Raw genomic sequence first — 20379 nt, forward strand, 5'->3', positions numbered from 1 at the left:
TAATGCACCCTCCTTCCTAAAGTGATGAGAAAAGCCTATAAAATGCTGAGAACCAGGTGCAGGAGCACACGCCTATAATCCCCATGACCTTCCAGAGGCTGAGGCAGGAGGATTACAAATTCAAGACCTGCTGCAGTTGAGTAAGACGCTGCCTCAAAAATAAATGAACAAATAAAAAGGGCTGGGATGTAGCCCAGTAGAGTGCCCCTGTGTTCAATCCCTAGTACTGGAGGGCAGAGGGGGAACAAAGCTGAGAATATAAGAATATGTGCTAAAATTGAATAAAGTGCTGTACTGTGAATAGTTTTATATTTAAAATCCAAGGAAGTGGGAGAAGAAGAAAATATACATGCATGGTATTCCCATTGTAAATCTAATTTTATGCCAAGCCCTTCATATATGGTATCTCATTTAATTCTCATAAAACTCTATCAGGAGACAGATATTATTAGTGTCCTTATTTTATAGAAAAGGTAACAGGCTCAGGGAAAAGAGGGAACTTGTTCAGTTTTACATCAGCAATTAAGTAGAAGGGCTGCAATTAAAACCTAGGTCTGACTTACTCCAAACCATTGTCTCAAGGAAGTCTGAAGTATTGAGAAGAAGTATCGCTAAACTAGGAAGTCTAACTCATGCTTGAAGCCAGGGGCACTTAACCACTAACTCACATCCTCAGCCCTTTTTTTAATTATTATTTTTATTTTATTTATTTGTTTATTTATTTATTTTTGAGGTAGGGTTTCATTAATTAGGTTCTCACTAAATTTCTGAGACTGGCTTTGAACTTGTGATCCTCCTGCCTCAGCCTCAAAAGTCACTGGGATTACAGGCATGCACCACTGTGCTCAGCGAAAATTTGTTTTTACCAATATGCTTTTTTTAAAAAAATATTTTTTTTAGTTGTTGATAGACCTTTTTTTTATTTATATGTGGTGCTAAGAATTGAACCCAGTGCCTCACACATGCTAGGCAGGTGTGCTATCGCTCAGCCCCAGCCCCAGCCCCCAATATGCTTTTAAACAAAAGACTGAAATTATACATTTATTTTGTACTTTGAATTATCTAGGAAAATTAAGCATGAATGAGAATTTTACTCCAGTGAAGACTGTGATGCCTTTGCTTGTTGACAGGGAAATGACACAGTTATTAGCTGTATTATGCAGTGTATGTGAAAAGCTAGGAGCCCAAGTGGTGTGGAGCTCCAAGGTTGTGGGGTTAGAGCATCCATCTTTGGAGATTATTGAAGCTATTTTTGCCACCAGTGATAAAGAATGTAGGCTCCAAGGGCAGGCAAGATGCCTGAAGGCTTAGTCCATTATCCATCTCCAAATAAGGAGGTGTAGAGCAGATACCTTTCTTGAGTTAGGGGGAAAGATGAAGTAGACAGTGAGTGCTCTCTGACAGCCTCACTCACATTCTACATGAAATGAAATAGTGCCTTTAGGGGCTGGGGATTGGCTCAAGCAGTAGCGTGCTTGCCTGGCATGCGTGCGGCCCGGGTTCGATCCTCAGCACCACATACAAAGAAAGATGTTGTGTCCACCGAAAACTAAAAATAAAAAAAAAAATAAAATAAATATTAAAAAAAATTCTCTAAAAAAAAAAAAGAAAGAAAGAAATAGTGCCCTTAAAGAGAAACATCCAGTTACATTGAACCAATACTTTTCTGGTAATTGGAGAGTCAACTCTTTAGTCTGATTTCATATTAAACTTCCAAGAGTAATTTTATGTTTATGAAAACTGAAGAAAGCAACACAATCCTGCAAGTAGAGTGTTAGACGAGGTTAAACACTGATTTTCCTGCCAGTGTATGTGATCATCAGTATGTCTTGTACCATGTTTGGTTTTTTTTAATCTGTAAAACGAGAATAACAACTTCACAGAGGTAGTGTGAGAGTTGTCATGAAAAGGAAAATATTTTGGATAAAAGTACTCTAGGTAGTACTCTAGTACAAAAGTACTCTAGAGCTCTAAAGTTTCCTTACTGAATTCAGAAGGCAGGATCCTTTTCCTTCTTTCATGTTTTCACTTCACAATGAGTGATCAGCATAGTGTGGTATTTTAAGCTACAGAAGACCTGCTACCATAGTGGGTCACACTGCTGGTCTACCCAGTTTGGTATTCTAGCTCAATTATCGATACCCAGGGGTACTTCACAGGGAAGCATGAATATGGTCCTCCATTAAAAACTGCACTCCCTATAGCAAATTTGTCTTTGTTTCTTCATGGATCTATATGTATTTAAGAGGCAAAGCTTGCCAATTTGGAAACATAATCAAATGGTAATACTGAAATTCCTGATTAAGAAATATCACTTCCCTATTTTCAGACCAACTGAACGCGAACGAACAGAGAGGCTAATTAAAACCAAATTAAGGGAGATTATGATGCAGAAGGATTTGGAGAACATTACGTCCAAAGAGGTAAGAGACCTCAAGTCTTCATTGTTCCAAGGCTACGAGTGGGATAACAGTAGGTGTGGGGCTAGAAATGGTACATGTTTGAAAGAGATTAGTAAAATATGTCATCTTTGTTTCAGATACGAACAGAGTTGGAAATGCAGATGGTCTGTAACTTGCGAGAATTCAAGGAATTTATAGATAATGAAATGATAGTGATCCTTGGTCAGATGGATAGTCCTACACAAATATTTGAGCATGTGTTCCTGGTAAGTTTTAAGGGCCACTTTAAGCGGTATGTTGAAGTACTGTATGGACTGATAGATGGAGGGAGTAATTGTTTAATTTTATTATATTTAAATAAAATGTAACTTACATTCAAAAAAAAGATTGTAAGTACTCAAACCTCATCACTTCCTAGTCGTTTCACTGTATTTTAATATAATCTCTGCTCTTAAGGTTATATACATACATCTGTCATAAAGTGGAAGTGATATAATGGTGTGCTAATGCTCATCTCCTTCCACTTTCTCACTCAGTAACATCAAACTGGTACATAAATTGGGCATGGTGATGCATGCTTGTAATCCTAGCAGACTCAGTAGACTGAAGCATGAGGATTGCAAGTTCAAGCCAGACTCACCAACTTAACAAGACCCTGTATGTTAATTTAAAAAAAACGTGCGGGGAGGCACTCAACCACTGAGACACAGCCCCAGCCCTATTTTGTATTTTTATTTAGAGACAGGGTCTCACTGAATTGCTTAGCACCTTGCTTTTGCTGACGCTGGCTTTGAACTCATGATTCTCCTGCCTCAGCCTCCTGAGCCACTAGGTTTACAGGTGTGTGCCACTGTGCCTGGTTAAATAAAATATTTTTTTAAAGGGCTGGGGGTGTGGCTCCATGGTTAAGCACCCCTGGGTTCAACCCCCGGTACAAAACAAACAAACAAACAAAAATTCACTATAGTAGAAATATTTACCTCAAAGAAATTGGCAAATGCTATAAATTAGCCTTTTCTTCCCCTGGATTGTTAAATATTTAATCAGCTTTTCATAGTACTTATATCAAAAACACCAGTGGGCTATAGTTTTATACAGTGCTAAATAGGATGATCTTTAAAATATTTCTTGCAAGTCTGTCAAATGTATATTTGAGCAGAACAAGTGGGAATTATTTATAACTGAGAGACCACTGGACCTTATTTATTCATTTTTTGTGATTCTGGGGATTGAAACCAGGGACTCACATATGCTAGGCAAGCAGGCAAGCACCTACCTCTGAAATATAACCCCAGCCCTGGATTTTTAAACATATGCAATTTTGTAGCTACGTTTTGAGCAAACCTCCCCCCATGCTTTTCCTGATTACCAAAACATCAGTGACTAAACATTGTTCTTCATAGTTCCTGAACACTCAATGACCTATAATTAGCCCAAGGAGATCTCTCTGACAGATGAATTGAGAAAGCTTCTAATATCCTAAGACCCATTTTCCTTTCAAAGGTTAAAAACTTCTAGCTTTCATCTGTACCCAGTAGAGTGAACAAGGTTAACAAGAATACTTAAAAATCAATGAGGAATGCTATAGGAACCTCATTTTTTTTTTTTTACTTCCCATACATTTTGGCCAAAAATGTTAACAAGGAACTATATCAACTGGTTTGTGTTTCATTTCCTTTCTCTGATGAGGACTTTTGTGAACTGTGAAAAGATTATAAGGTGGAAAACGGGAGAGAAGAGGAATAAATGCATAGCAACTGACTAAATTGGATCATCTTACTGAGTATTTAAGAGTTTATTTCACCGGGCAGTTAAACTTTGTGCTGTAAAAGGGTTCTGATGAGTTAATCTGTTGACGTTCTAGGGTATGTGTGTCTCTAGAATGATTCATACTGAATTATAACTATGAAATTACTCAGAGCTGGGAGGGAAACTTCTTTTCCAGGTCTTTAACTTGACTAATATGTGTTGCCATTTCCGCATGTAGATCATACTGACCTATTTGTAAGGTCAGTATGATCTACATACTGGTTTATGTAGATCATACTGTCTACAGTTTTACTGTCCCTTATGTATACTTCCATGAGGGCTCAAAGATATCATGCGTATATGATTGCTGGGAATAATCTTAAGTATTAACTGTATAAAACGTACAAGTCATTCATTCACATGGGCCCTGCTCCCCCCGAACTGTAGCCATGAAACCTGACTCATGTTTTGTTTTGTTTTTTATGAAGGGCAAATGCCTGTAACCAAAAGGAGCTCATATTAGAAAGTGACCAGAGTTACACTTGAGTCACTTTCAGTGTCCTTTTTTTTTTTTTAATTAAAATTATTTTATTTATTTATTTATTTATTTATTTGCCATGCTGCAGATTGAACCCAGGGTCTTATGCATGATAGGCAGGAGCCATGCTTCTGTATTATACATCCCCTTCCCTGAGCTTGGATTTTTAGTACCTTCAAAGAATATGGATATGATAAATATCAAATACAGCCAATTTCTGATTGGTCATCCTATTTTATTCTAGACATACTTCCTTATAGTTCTGTTGCCACCCTCTCTAATATTTCTTCCTTTTTAACATTTTCTCATATGGTATATCTGAGGGCAATTGGTAAATTTTAATAGTACTTTTAAAAAAGTTAATTCCCCTCAAAATTGTATTTCCCTAATCAACTACAAAAGCATTCAAGTGGGCTGGGGTATGGCTTAGTAGTAGAGCAGTTGCCTAGGATGTGTGAAGCACTGGGTCCTATCTCCAGCACCAAAAGAAGCATTTATACTCCTAGATATATCTTATGATTTCACAATTCTTCCTTTTTGAGTTTTTTTCTTATTACAAAAATAATTTGTTTATTGTAGAAATTTTAAATGACAATAAATCTTATTTAATTACCACCAAAACAGATTGTCTTTGTCACATTTTGTGCCTCCACTAGCTCCCCCGTGTTTTTGTTTTTGTACTGAGGATTGAACCCAGGAGTACTTTATCATTGAATTACATTTCCCTTATGTTTTTGTTTGTTTGTTTGTTTGAGACAGGGTCTCACTAAGTTGTTGAGGCAGGCCTCAAGCTTGTGATCCTCCTGCTTCAGCCTCCTGAATTGCTGGGATTACAGGCATGTGCCATTGTGCCCAGCTTAATTTTTACTTTTATTTTTACACACACACACACACACACACATCATATATGGACTTTATATTTTAGAGCAGTTTTAGATTTGCAGTGAAATTAAGCAGAAAAAAAGATTTTCCATATACCAATTTTCAGGCCATAATAAACATTCAACAGAGTGGTAAAGTTTATTACAGTTGATGAACCTACATTGGCACATTCTTAACAACCAAAGTTCATCATTTTCATTAGGGTTCATTCTTAGTGTTATATGTTGTGTGAGTTTGGATATGTATCCACCATTTATATATCATTACAATTTTTACTTATTTTTTGGTACTAGGAATTGAACCCAAGGGCACTTAACAACTGAGCCACACATCCCCAGTCCTTTTTTATTATTTTGAGACAGGGTCTTGTTAAGTTGCTTAGGACCTTGCTAAGTTGCTGGTGCTGACTTTGAACTTGGCAATCCTCCTGCCTCAGCCTCCCCAGCCACTGTGATTATAGGTGCATACCACCACTCTTAGCTCAGTTTTTATTTTTAAAATCCATATCTTTCTCTTTTTTTTAAGAGGGAGAGAGAGAGAGGGAGAATTTTTTTAATATTTATTTTTTAGTTTTCGGCGGGCACAACATCGTTGTTTGTATGTGGTGCTGAGGATCGAACCCGGGCCGCATGCATGCCAGGCGAGCGCGCTACCGCTTGAGCCCAAAAATCTATATCTTTCCACATATTTTTGAGCAAAGGAAAATCTCTTCAACTATTCTGTTTTCTAAAGAATGGACCTCCTATCCAACAAAATGTATAAACAGGTTACCTAAACATCTTATACCTGTTTCTCGGTGGTTTCCGCCCTTTGTTTGCACTATCGTATCCGGCATCTTCTCCAGTGAGTCTGTACACTGCTGTCTTTCCTAGCAGTTGACAGGGAAAAAGAGATCTTATCTTCCACTGCAAGTGGTGTGGTGTTCATTTTCTGCAAAGTCATCTCATCTTGTGCATAGCTGCCATGCTGGGAACTCAACCAGATTGTGTGAAGACAGGCAGCAGGATTTCCCCCTCCCTCTGGAAGAATGCTCAGCTCTGCAGTATACTACCCAGAGATCTATTTATTTGGAAAGATAATAGCTGGTGAACATGTAGAACATAGTTTAGAGAAAACTTGGTCCCTGGTTCACTCCCAGGTTGCAGCAAACAAAAAGAAACTATAGTACAAAAATAAGATTGATTGATGGGAAGCAAGAAAAAAGTATTTTCTTACTCTATAAGTATATGTGTACAACTTCTCTGAGCTGGAAGCCTTTTCCCAACCAAATTTCAAAGTCAGCAGTAATCCTGGAAGATCTCTGATATGGTTGTGGCTGGGTGCAGTGGCACACACCTATAATCCCAGTGACTCTGGAGACTGAGGCAGGAGGATCAAAAGTTTGAGGCCAGTCTTGGCAACTTAGGAAGACCCTGTCTCAAAAAAATAAAAAAGCCAGGTGCATGTCACATACATGTAATCCCAGCTGTTTAGGCTGAAGCAGGAGGATTGTAAGTTTGAGGCCAGCCTTAGCAATTTAGTGAGAACTTAAGCAACTTAGCAAGACCCTGTCTCAAAATAAAAATTAAAAGGGTTGGGAATGTAGCTAAGTGGTAAAGTGCCCTGGGTTCAATCCCTAGTGTGGAAAAATTCAGCCTCAAACTAGTTACTCTTACTTTAGGTGCAGAGAAATGGAGAGTGTATGAATAGATGAGACAGTAATCAAGTGAATCATATTCCTGATTTTTATCTCTGTACCGAAGATGTGTAACAGAAAATTCTCTTAGAATGAAAAGTTAATAGTATATGCTTGGTATCATAGTAATATGACTCTTACATCATGGAAGTTGTAGGTATACTATGATAAATAAGATATGGACAAGGATACCTGTCCTTGGAGATTATGTCAAGTTGAATTTATCCTAACAGAACCCCTAGTATACTCCTTATCTGCTGTAACTGTGTTCTCTTATTTTTCTTGGAACTGTTAGAGTATTTCCTAAACACCAGGGCTATTTCCTAAGGATATCATTTGAAAAGAAATCAGTTATTTGGGTCTTTGTGTTGGTGCACAGTGTGGGAGAAATCAGAGTGAAAGATGGAAATGAAGTTACTTAAAAATATATTATAGCCCTAATCATTTTACATTTCTGTAAGATTCTGTTTTGCATAATTATATAGAACAAAGTAAAAATCCCTAAGGAATTATGTCATTGTAAGCCTGAAAAGCCCGAGGTTAAAGAATAAAAATTAAAAAAAAAAAAAAAAGATTTGTTCTGTGGAGATCCCAGGCGTCTGAAATTCCTGTATAGAGGACAGAAAAGTAATTACAAGTTGATTCCAGTTCTTTCAGACTAAGCCTGAAGCAACACCCTACCCACAGCCCAAGTCACTTTATGTGGGCTTCACTGAGTCAGCAGCCAGTGTTTTCAATTTATTTTGCCCCTGGATAGGGGTCACTGTAGATTGTAGATTGAATTCTCTCTGGACAGGTAGGTAATACTGTGGACTATTCCCATCACACCATGGTTATTTCCATCTAGCCGGACAGAGTTCTAAATTTAGAAGTGAAGTGGTCACATTTCCCTGGCTCCAGTTTAGCTGCTTGACCCTTATTGTTTGGTGTCTGCCTCCTTGAAGTCCTTTGTAGTTCTCTAGTATGGGGGCTAGGTTTCTAAGGTTGAGCACAGAACCTTCAAAACCTTCCTTTTTTTTTTTTTTCCACCTAATAAGTCAAATGATGTTTTCTTAAATGGAACTTCAGCACAGTGTCCTTGAGATCTCCCTGTTCAACAGTTTGATTGTAATATGATAGTGTTTATATAACAATTGGCAGTTTTCTTTTTTTTTTTTTTAATATTTATTTTTTAGTTGGCGGACACAACATCTTTGTTGGTATGTGGTGCTGAGGATCGAACCCGGGCCGCACGCATGCCAGGCGAGCGCGCTACCGCTTGAGCCACATCCCCAGCCCCCAATTGGCAGTTTTCTAAATGCTTCATTTACTTATTTGATCATTCGTTCAACAAACATTTGTTGATCCTTTTTCTTGTTCCAGGAATGAGACTAGGTATTTGGGCTGTCTGAACCACATCAGAGAGATACTTAGAGAAAGCCAATAGAATGAGGATACAGAGGTGACCCTTTATTAGACAATTAGGAGAGATCACCAGTTAACATTAGCACAAGTGATAAGGGCTGAAGCCAGATTGTCAGGGGTTGAGACATGTAGGAAATAAGGAAGTAGAGAAAGCATTAGACTATCTTTCTATGCATCTTGGCTATAAAGGAAAGATAGAAATAACAGTATCTAGAGAAGGATTCTGGGTAGAGAGGAAGTTTCCAATTTACTTACTTACTTATACCGAGGATGGAACCCAAGGGCATTTTACCACTGAGCTACATCCCTGGGCCTTTTTATTTTTTATTTTGAGACAGAGTGTCGCTAAGTTGCTGAGGCTATCCTCAAACTTGCAAGCCTCCTACCTCAACATCCCAAGTTGCTAGGATCATAGGCTTGTGCCACCACACCCAGCTTCATATTAATAGGGTATAAACTTTTATGTAATTTGAGGGAAAGGTACCCATTAAGTAAAAGGACTGGAGTGGAAAGGATATTCATTTTACAGATAAGAAAAGGGAGAAAGTTCAAACATTTGAACTTTGTCCCACAGTAAGAGGAGAGTCAGAACTTGAACTCAGGTCTTCTTTTTTTTCTTTTTTAAAAATTTTTATACCTTTATTGAGGCAAAATTGAAATATAATAAATGCACATTATTGACGTATAAAATTTTAACAGTTTTGACATTTTGACACATGTAACCAATATAATCAATATAAAAAGCATGTGCCTTTTTTTTATTTGAAATCATGCAGACTGTGTTTCCTGCATGATTTATTATATTAGAAATCAACCACCTTAAGATATGTAGGGGCTGAGGTTGTAGTTTAGTGGTTGAGTGCTTGCCTCACATGCGTGAGGCACTGGGTTCAGTCCTCAGCACCACATAAAATAAACAAAACAAAGATATTGTGTCCATCTACAATTAAAAAGAAAGTTTAAAAAAAAAAAAGATATATAGAACTTCACTCCCACATGTCAACTACTTCAAAATTAAATGGCACACTTATAAATATCTTGCAGATCAAGGAAGAAAAAAACAAGAAAAGTAAATAAAAAGTGTGTTAAATTAAGTTATAATAAAAGCTTAAAATATCAGAATCTCTGGGATAAAACAATACTCAGATGAACATTAATAACTTAAAGTACTTGTATCAGAAAAAAGCTAGATTAACAAATTATTTTCAAATTAGGTAGTAGGAAGGAAAAAATAAGTAGGAGCAGAAATATGTGAAATAGAGAAGAAATAATATAGCTAAAGGTTGATAAAAGTGAAACAAGTCTAATCAAGAAAAAGTAAGAACACATAAATTAATATCAATGGAAAGGGAGCTATCAAAATAATCCTACAGATGCTAAAATTATGTTAAGGTAATATTACAATTGCATGCTAACATATGGTAGCTTACATTACATGGTCTGTATTAAAGAAGGATCCATGTGCGGCTGAGAAGAAAGTGTATTCAGTCATTGACAGATGAAATATTCCATATATGTCTGTCAAGGCCTGTCAAGTGTAAATTATCAATTATATTTTTTAGTTCTCTAGCTTTTTTTTTTCTTTTTTTTTTTTTTTTTTTTGGTATCAAAAATTGAACACAGGGGCACATCCCCAGCCCTTTTAAATTTTATTTAGAGACAGGGTCTCCTTGAGTTGCTTAGGGCCTCACTGAGTTGCTGAGACTGGCTTTGAACTTAAGATCCTCCTGCCTCAGCCTCCTGAGCCACTGAGATTACAGGCATGCGCCAGTGTGCCCACCTATAACTTATTTATTTAGTTTTTGTTTGGAGGATCTATCCAGTGGTGACAGAGGCATGTGAAAGTTACCCAGTATTATTGTGTTGGTCTGTTTGATTCTTGAAACTGAAAAGGGTTTGTTTGATAGACATAGATACTCCATGGTTTGGGCACAAGTATTTACGATTGTTGTGTCTCGTTGATGTATCATTCCCTTAAACAGTATGAAATGTCCTTCTTTTCCCTTCTGATTAACCTTGGCTTTTGAAGTCCACTTTATCTGATTTGAAGGTAGAAACCCCCAGCTTGTTTACGAGATCCATGTGAATGATATGGTTTTTTCCATCCTTTTACCTTCAGTTTGTGAATGTCTTTGCCTATAAGGTGAGTCTCTTGAAGACAGCATATTGTTAGGTCTTGTTTTTCAATCCAGTCTGCCACTCTGTGTCTTTTGATTGATGGGCTTAGGCCATTTACGTTCAATGTTTGCCACCCTAGACCAGCGCAGTGGGCTAAACTAGGGGTCACTAGAGTGAATTTCCTAAGGTATCAAATAAAACACAGACACACAATTTACCTTTAATTTAAGCCCAGGATGGCTCCTCCGCCCTCGGCCTCAAGCTCCCCAAATGGGAGAGCAAGGAATGTTATGAGAGGCTGGAGAGAGAGAGAAAGAACTTTTGGGAGACTCTCATTCTTTAGAAAGTTTCATCCGGGCTGGGGATGTAGCTCAAGTGGTAGTGCACTCGTCTGGCATGCATGTGGCCCGGGTTCAATCCTCAGCACCACATACAAACAACGATGTTGTGTCCGCCAATAACTAAAAAATAAATATTAAAAAATTCTCTCCCTCCCTTCCTCCCTCCCTCTCCCCCCCCCATCACTCTCTCTTTAAAAAAAAAAAAAAAAGAAAGAAAGTTTCATCCAATAAAGATCAAGAGGGTCGGGGTTACAAGGTCAAGTAAGGTAACTTAACCCCTGGGGCTGTAGGAACGCACACCCATGCATGAAGACACTTTTGGCGATATTTTATGACTTTCAAGATCAGGACCACCGTTTATGGCCACTTTGATGAGGCCAGGTCACGGGGAAGTGACCAACAGAGCCTCACCAATCAGGAAAGGAAAATGGTGGTCACATGACATGGCGGCCTCCCACAAATGTTATTATTGAGAAGTGATTTTTATTCCCTTCCATTTTGATTTATTTCTAGTTTTTACTTTGAATTAGTTTCTTCTTTAATCAATTAACTATTCTTCTAGTTAGTTCCTCCCTTTGCTGGTTTTCACTTTTACTTCCTCTTTGTGAAATATTTTGTTGAGAATGTTTTGTAGTGTAGGCTTTCAAATTGTGAATTCTTTTAACTTTTGTTTATCATGGAAGATTTTTATTTCATTGTCAATTCTGAAGCTTAATTTTGCTGGGTAGAGTATTCTCAGCTGGCATCCATTTTCTTTCAGAGCTTGGTATATATTATTCCAAAACCTTGCTCTGAGGGTCTGAGTTGAGAGATCAGCTGATATCTGAATTGGTTTCCCTCTAAACATTACCTGCTGTTTTTCTCTGGCTGCCTTTAAAATTCTATCCTTATTCTATATGTTAGGCATTTTCATAATAATGTGCCTTGGTGTGGATCTGTTGTAATTTTGTATATTTGGGGTCCTGTAAGCTTTTGTGTTTGATTTTCTGTTTCATTCTTTAGTTTGGGGCATTTTCTGATATTATTTCATTGAAAAGATTGTACATTTCTTTGGTTTGTACTCTGAGCCTTCATCTGTCCTGATAAATCTTAAATTTAGTCTTTTCAGGTTATCCCAAGTTTTCTTCATGGTCTCTTAACATCTTTCTCCATGGTTAACTTTGTTTTCAAGATTATATATTTTGTCTTCATTCTTGAAACACTGTCTTCCAAGTGGTGTAGTCTGATGGTGATATTTTCCAATGAATTCTTTATTTGATTTTTCTTCATTTTGAGGATTTCTTCTTGATTTTTTTTTTTAGAATCTCTCTTTATTGAAGTGATCTTTCACTTCCTGTGTTTTGTCTCTGACATCAGTCCTCACATCGTCCTTTACCTCACAGATTAGTTTAATTACATACATTCTAAATTTCTTCCCTGACATTTCTTCCACCATGGTATCATTAGATTCTGTTATTGAAGTACCTTGGTTTGTTTGGGGCAATTTGTTCCCTTGCTCTGTCATGTTGTTTGTGTGTCTACCGATCCAGCAGAGTGGATCTGAGGTAGTAGAATTTCTGCCCTTTGGATTTGTAGTGTCCCTGAAGGTTTCCAGTACCTTACTGTTTAGGGGAAGACAAATAATAACAACCAATGCAAACAGTATACAGCATTAAACCAAATAGTTCCTACTATGATGGCTACAGTGTTAATTATCACAGTGAACAGAATTGATATGATCAATTATTGCCTGCAATAAAAACAGCAAGTTTGGAAAAGGGTTTACAATTTCAAATGGTGAACAGGGGAGAACAGAAGTGGGATAGAGGATATGATGATTATGAGGGAAGAGGAGACAAGATAGAGTGAAAAATTAAAGGAAGAGTGAAAGAACAATAGAGATTGGGGCTGGGGATGTGGCTCAAGTGGTAGCGCGCTTGCCTGTCATGTATGCGGCCCAGGTTCGATCCTCAGCACCACATACAAAGAAAGATGTTGTGTCCGCCGAAAACTAAAAAATAAATATTAAAAAAAATTCTCTCTCTTTAAAAAAAAAGAGATTGACTGCTAGCAGAAGAAAAGAGAAAGCGTCAAGGGAAACAGAAAAGTGAAAACGTGTAATTAAAGTAGAATTAAAGGGGCTGGGATTGTGGCTCAGCGGGGTAGATCGCTCACCTAGCACATGCAAGGCCCTGGGTTCAATCCTCAGCACCACATAAAAACAAAGATATTGTGTACAGTTACAACTAAAAAATAAATATTAAAAAAATAAAGTAGAATTAAAACTAAAATATACTAATCAAACATCTTAGTCCTTAAAAAAACTGATCCATGAAAAATGACTGGGTTTAGAAATGGTAGAAATGAAAAAAAAAATTTCCATGTACCATTAAGGTCACAATTAAACAGGGAAAGGAAAAGAGAAAAAAAAATTCTATGAAAAGTTAAAGATTTCTTTTCATTGGAGTTCAAAGGATTCTCAGCTTCTCAGCAATTTTAGGTGGGGGTCCTCTGTAATGTGATGCTATACCCTCAGAATTGCTGGAGTGAGAACAGTAATCCTGTAGGCAGAATTCCTAGAGGCAGGGTGTAGACTTAGGTGGGCTCCAGGCTCTTCAATGAATGCCAGTTAGTCTGGAGATTTTAAATCAGCACACCTCCAGGGCCTAGTAATTGCCAGTTTATACTGGAAGACTATACCTCAGGGATCTTCCCTGGGTTCCACTTATGTGGTGGGGGAGCCAATTCTTCATCCCCTATGTCACCTGCAGCCCCTTCGTTTCCTAGTCTTGGGTTCAGTCTCCAGACTCAATCTGTCCCGCCCTATCCTTCTGAATTCCTGGCCAGATGCATTTTTCGCAGCAGGTCCTGCAAGCAAGCAGCAGGTCCTGCAAGTAGCAGGTTGGAGAGGGAGGAGGGGTAGAGCAAGGTGGGTTTCCACAATCATGAACTCAGGTATTCTGATGCCAAGTTCTATTTGGTGCATTTAATTCTGAAATAGGTAAAGTCATATTTTAAAATATTTGCCTTTTCAAAGGGTATGAAAAATGGTCCAAAGATTGAAAATTGACCCAAACATTGAAAAGTTCATTTTTTTCTTGTAGAGAAATATAAATGAAGCTACCCTGAGATATCAATTCATATGTATCATATTGGCAAAAATTCAGAAGCCTAACAACACATTTTGTTGGCAATGCCATGAGCAAAGTGGAATGCTTATACATTCTACATTGAGAATGTAGAACTGTTTCAGTTTCTGTGGAGGGGAATTTAGCAGTATCCAACAAAACTAATTTAGCCAGCAGTCCCACCTCCACAAAAATTAAACACCACTCATAGGAGACTATTTGAATAAAATATTATATCATTACCTAATGAAGTATTGTGCAGAAGTAAGAAAGAATAAGAGAGATCTCTTTAAACTACTATATAAGGAATAGTTTCAAAGATACATTGGAAAGTGAAGAACAAAGAATCATATATAGTGTATTAATTTGGTGATATGAGTAAGAAGTGGTAATAAGTATGTATTTGCTTTTTTTTCAAAATAGAATATAAGTAGAATAAATCAAAATCAATAAAAATGATCACTCATGAGAATTGAAGATATATAGATATGGGAGCAAGACTTCCAAGCTTTTAAATAATTTTTTTTTACTTTAAACCATGTAAAAGTTTTAGATTTTTTTTTTAATAAATAGAAAAGAATGGGGAAAGCCTGCCCTAAAAATCAATGCAAATATGAAACAAATTACCCCAAACGTATATCATTTTGAAGACTTCACAGAAAGAAATCAATTAAAATAACTTGTAAGCATGATACCTACAAAGAAATTTGTACTTAATATTTGTTGTTGGGCCGGGGATGTGGCTCAAGCGGTAGCGCGCTCGCCTGGCATGCGTGCGGCCCGGGTTTGATCCTCAGCACCACATACCAACAAAGATGTTGTGTCCGCCGAGAACTAAAAAATAAATATTAAAAATTCTCTCTCTCTCTCTCCTCTCTCACTCTCTCTTTAAAAAAAAAAAATATTTGTTGTTGTGATGGTATTGGTGTATAATGTTGAATCTATTTTGTAAGGAGAGCAAAAAAGTTATTAACTAAGGGTTCTCACTGTGGTTAGGGAGATACAAATGATGGGTAAAGGGCAAGAGGGAGAGAAAGAAACCTACGGTGTTGAATATGAATTTTTCCTAGCTTTGTCTACTGGAAAGTTTTAGAAGCAAGATAAGTTGCCCAGATCTTGATTTCAAAATATGATTCTTTGCTAAAAGAAACCAGGGTTCTTTGGGGGAAATGGTGATTCCATTGACAAAGTGAATCTGGAACAACTCTGAACCAAAAAGCAAGGAAGTTCTCAAAGACTACCGAGGTCATACCAGAAAGAACCAGTTTGATGAGATTCCTACTGACCAAATTCAGGACAATTTGAGTGCCAAAAAATAATAATAATAATGTTGTGTATTATGACATACTAAATAAAAAATAAACCCAGTATCCAGATCATAATCACACTCTAAAAGAGAGGGTGAAAGTTGAATGTGGTGGCACATGCCTATAATCCCACAAAGGAGGATCATAATTTCAATGCCATCCTCAAAAAAACTTATCGAAGTCCTTTCTCAAAAAATATATAAATAAAAAGGTGTGGGCATATAATCAGTGGTTAAGCACTCCTCAGTACAATCCCTAGTATCTCTTTTTTTTAAAAAAAAAAAAAAAAGGATGGGAGGAATGGTTAGAAGAAGTTCTCTTGTTTATAGAAGAATACTAGCTCTGTCATACAGAAGGTTTACCATTTTGTAACTTCCAGTAATTGATTTGGGCAAGATTATTTTCACACTATATCCAAGGGGTAAAAGTTATTATAAAACAGTATGTACACAGAACTTCAAAGATGACTAATACCCATGTATTACTAATTGTAAAAAAAAATCTTTACAGTAGAGCAATATGGTTCAAACTCCACATGACCGAGAGTGGGACAAACTGACTTTATGTGCCTCTTGATTTGATGCAGTAGGAAGTATACAACATCACCCTTGTAACAGTCTTGTCAAAAATGTTTGACCTGAATCTAATCACCAAATCCAGATTGTAGGGAGTTCTCCAAGACAACAGATCTGGAGTCTACAAAGATTTCAAATACATAAAAGATATTTTTAAAAGGGACGGACACAAACTTTTAAAAAAGAAGCAAAGATGTACTGTTCTAGATTAGAGAATAGAGACATGGCAACCACATGTGAAGTATGATTCTTGATTGAGCAATTAAAAAAGACATTCCCGGAACAGTTGTGGAAATTAAAATATGGATCAGGTTGTTACTGCATTAGGGTTATGTTTCTTGGATGTGATAATAGTGTTACATAAAAATGTTCTTAGGTGATACATTTTCAAGTGTTAAACATCATATACTCAGGTTGCTTTCATATGTTCAGGGGAAATGTGTGATATGTATTGAAAAAAAAGAGGAAGAGAAAGTAAATGTGGCAAAATATCATCAATTGATTGCTTTCCAGATAATTTACAGGACCCCCTCTTCTTTGAGTTTGCTGTTTATCCATCTTAAAATTTTTAAAAAAATATTTTTTTAGTTGTAGATGGACAGACTACCTTTATTCATTTATTTATTTTTTGTGGTGCTGAGGATTAAACCCAGTGTCTCACACATGCAAGGCAAGTGCTCTTACACTGAACTACTACCCCAGCCCTCTGTTTTTGAGCATCATGTTTCCCTTCTTTAACAGAGCTTCTATTTTATTCTCTTCTGCCACACTCTCATAATCCTGCCCCCCCCAACTTATTAGAGGGAATATACTACACTAGAAATTGTGGTCTTCAGAATCAAATCTAGATTTAATTCATAATAATGCTGCTTTGGTCATAACATTCATATCTAGCTTAGATCGGATTAGTCAAAGGTATCTCTCTTCCTTTATGATCTTGAGGAAAAATTATTTGAATTTTATAAGTACCTCTTATCTATAAAAATGAAGATAACTATTATTTGTGAAAACGACATATAATAATTAAATTGCCTGCACTGTATAGATATTATTGGCTCTCTTTTTAGAAGCTCTACTTCTTCCTCCACAGTACTCCTCTTCAAGTATTGTATTTAGTTGAGTTGCTAATACTCCCTAACCTTGTCTTCTTTGCTCCACAGGGCTCAGAATGGAACGCCTCCAACTTAGAGGACTTACAAAACCGAGGGTAAGCACACAAAGCAATTGCTTTCTCTCCTGTGTGACAAAAGCCCCTATTTAGTCTTTATGTTATCATAGTATCAGTGGTTGATTTTAATCTTAAGAGTTATTTCCTACTGATTCTAATCAAGTGTAATCTAATAAAAGTTAAAAGTGGCTATTTTCCACCTGTTCCTGTTTCATTCCAAGACAGATCAGCCATTTTAATGGAAGACTTTTAAGAATAAATATGTAAGTCTTTAGTGCTCTTTAAAATCAAATGTAGGTAAGGGGCTGGGGATGTGGCTCAAGCGGTAGCGCGCTCGCCTGGCATGCGTGTGGCCCGGGTTCGATCCTCAGCACCACATACCAACAAAGATGTTGTGTCCACCGAGAACTAAAAAATAAATATTAAAAAAATAATTCTCTCTCTCTCTCTCTCTCTCTCTCTCTCTCCTCTCTCACTCTCTCTTTGAAAAAAAAATAAATAAAAAATAAAATAAAATGTAGGGCTGGGGATATAGCTCGTTGGTAGAGTGCTTGCCTTGCATGCACAGGGCCCTGGGTTTGATCCCTAGCACCCCCCAAAAAAAATCAAATGTAGTTATTAGTTCCTGGGGGTTTTGTTTGTTTTGTTTTATTTTTTGTTTAGGGGGGGTGGTAGTTGGTTGGTTTTGGGGGACAGGTGATACCAGAGATTGAACCCAAGGGCACTTAACCACTGAACTACATGTCCATCCCTTAGGGAGACCCTCCAGCTCAGGGTCTCCCTAAGTTGCTAAGGCTGGCTTTGAACTTGGAGATCCTCCTGCTTCAGCCTTCCTAGCTGCTGGGATTCCTGATGTGTGATACCACACTCAGCTTGGTTTCTGTTTTTATGTAAGAGGACATAGAATTGCATATTTGGGGTTCATAGAGCTGTTCATTCATATTTATTGGGTATTTTTTGTGGGTCAAGCACTGTACTTGGTGTTAGGAATCCACAGACTCAAATAAGACTCAGCCCCTTTTATCCTTTCCTAACTGTTTGAAAAATAAGTAGGTTATGAATGTAAAATAGGCAAGCTTCTGAAATTGAATAAGAAAACTTGTATTAATAAAAGTGTCCCTGAGCAACATGGTTATTAAGTTTGATTGTAGTAATTGAGACTACAGTGATATTCAACAAGCAAAAGCTGCCATTCTTCTCTTTTTACTTCTTAGCTAATGCCTACTAAATTTCTTATTGAACCTCACTTTAAAAGAACAGATTATCCCATTAAGAGAAGAGAAAATTGAGCTGGGGATGGAGCGTTTGCACAGGACATGGGTTCAATCTCTAGCAAAACTGTTTAGGGTTGCGGGGGCCTTCACTGTGGACAGAGATAAGACCAACAGAGGCTTAAAGGTAGTGATGACTTTCTGGCTGCTTGTTTTCTCGACTACCAGGCAGCCTTCTGATTATATTTAACATTATTATATACATACTCCCTATTTTCCCCCTCCAGAATAAAGGTATTTTATAATTGTTAAAATGAACTTGGAATGGGACTTGCGTGAGATGGTTATACAAAAAATTCCAGAGAGGAAAATCTGGTTGCTTAGTTTAAGATTTGAAAATAAATAGAACTTGGAACTCTTAATTTGATAAAGACTGGGTCTGAAGTTTTATATATTTTTTTTTTATTTTATTTTATTTTTGGTACCAAGGATTGAACTCAGGCATCTGATCACTGAGCCACATCCCCAGCCCTATATTGTATTTTATTTAGAGACAGTGTCTCACTGAGTTGCTTAGCAACTCACCATTGCTGAGGCTGGCTTTGAACTAGTGATCTTTTTGCCTCAGCCTCCCGAACCGCTGGGATTAAAGGCGAGAGCCACTGTGCCCAGTGAGCCTGAAGTTTTTAAAGACAGAGGTTATATCCTGGTCTTATGAATTGATGTCTGTCTAACTCAGATCTTTATACCAAGGGTGTACTCGGTAAATATGAATGAATAATAGAGAAATTCACACATATATATATAAGAACTGTGACTTGCCTAATGATAAATAAGGAGAGGAAATCAATTAGTAACTGGCTGGGAATTCCAAAATCTAGCTTCTAATCCTATGTCTGCTGTTTGCCCTCTTTGAGCCTGGAAAGCATAAGCCTACATAATTGTTTACTGCTTAGGATTCTTGAGTGTGAGGGCCACTTATAGAATAATAACATTAAATCTGCTTTATGCACAGGGTCTGTGCACTTTGACTTTAGAACAATCCTAGCAGGTGATAAGACCCATCCTTCTCATATTTTTTGAATTTTTAATTTTTTAAAACTGATACATATAAATGGTACATATTAATGGGGTACCTCATGATGTTTCAATACATGAATCCATTGTATAATGCTTTAATTAGGTTAAATGTATTTATCTCCTCATACATTTATCTTTTCTTTATGGTAGAAACATTCAAAATCCTTTTCTTTTTTTAGCCTTTTGAAATGTACAGTATGGTATTGTTATCTGTAGTCACCACCCTAGTATATAATAGTACACAATCATTTACTTCTTATAAGGCTTAATTATAAAATGCAACATCTCATTGTGTAAACGACAGAATGGTTAGATGTTCAGACACCTGTTTAGATATCATTTCTTAAATTCAGTGTTTTGGTTTTTTATTTTGTTTTTGTTTTGTGGTACTGGGTATTGAACCCAGGAGTGGCTTTACCACTAGCCTACATCCCTAGCTGCCCCCCACCCTTTTTTTTAGGCAGGGTCTCACTAGTTGCTAAGGCTCTTGCAGTTATCCTCAAATTTTCGATCCTCAGGAGAAATTACCACCATGTGTCATGGCACCCAGGAGACTCAGTGTTTCTTAAATTTTAGTATATGAAGAATTATAGTTCAATAGTCTATACACAATCATGTGTTCTGCCCCCTGTGGATGATTTGTGGGATTTTCAAGTGTAATTTTGGCAATAAAGCCATTTCCACACAACCTATTGACTTTAGAACCTAACCCCAAGTAATGCTGCTTCATATGGAGTCACTTACTGCTGAGATGGCAAAAAAATTTCAGAGTGCCAGTACAAATTGGCAGGGGCTGTTTGAAACTAGGTAATGAAAAGAATT

At 37.1% G+C, this 20379-nt stretch overlaps 1 protein-coding gene across 6 annotated transcripts in view; it reads left to right on the top strand.

The window, feature by feature from the left end:
• The window catches only part of SSH2 (slingshot protein phosphatase 2), a 255428-nt gene that overhangs the window by 208897 nt on the left and 26152 nt on the right, over window positions 1-20379 (top strand). For all 6 annotated transcript variants that reach the window (XM_081272257.1, XM_081272259.1, XM_081272260.1 and 3 more), the window contains 3 exons: window positions 2330-2423; window positions 2540-2668; window positions 17259-17305. In XM_081272257.1, the coding sequence (XP_081128383.1) occupies window positions 2330-2423; window positions 2540-2668; window positions 17259-17305 (270 nt within the window). The remainder of the gene's footprint in view (window positions 1-2329; window positions 2424-2539; window positions 2669-17258; window positions 17306-20379) is intronic.

This window comes from Spermophilus citellus, assembly GCF_964194105.1.
Source record: "Spermophilus citellus genome assembly, chromosome: 17".
In the NCBI taxonomy this organism is placed as follows: Eukaryota; Metazoa; Chordata; class Mammalia; order Rodentia; family Sciuridae; genus Spermophilus; species Spermophilus citellus.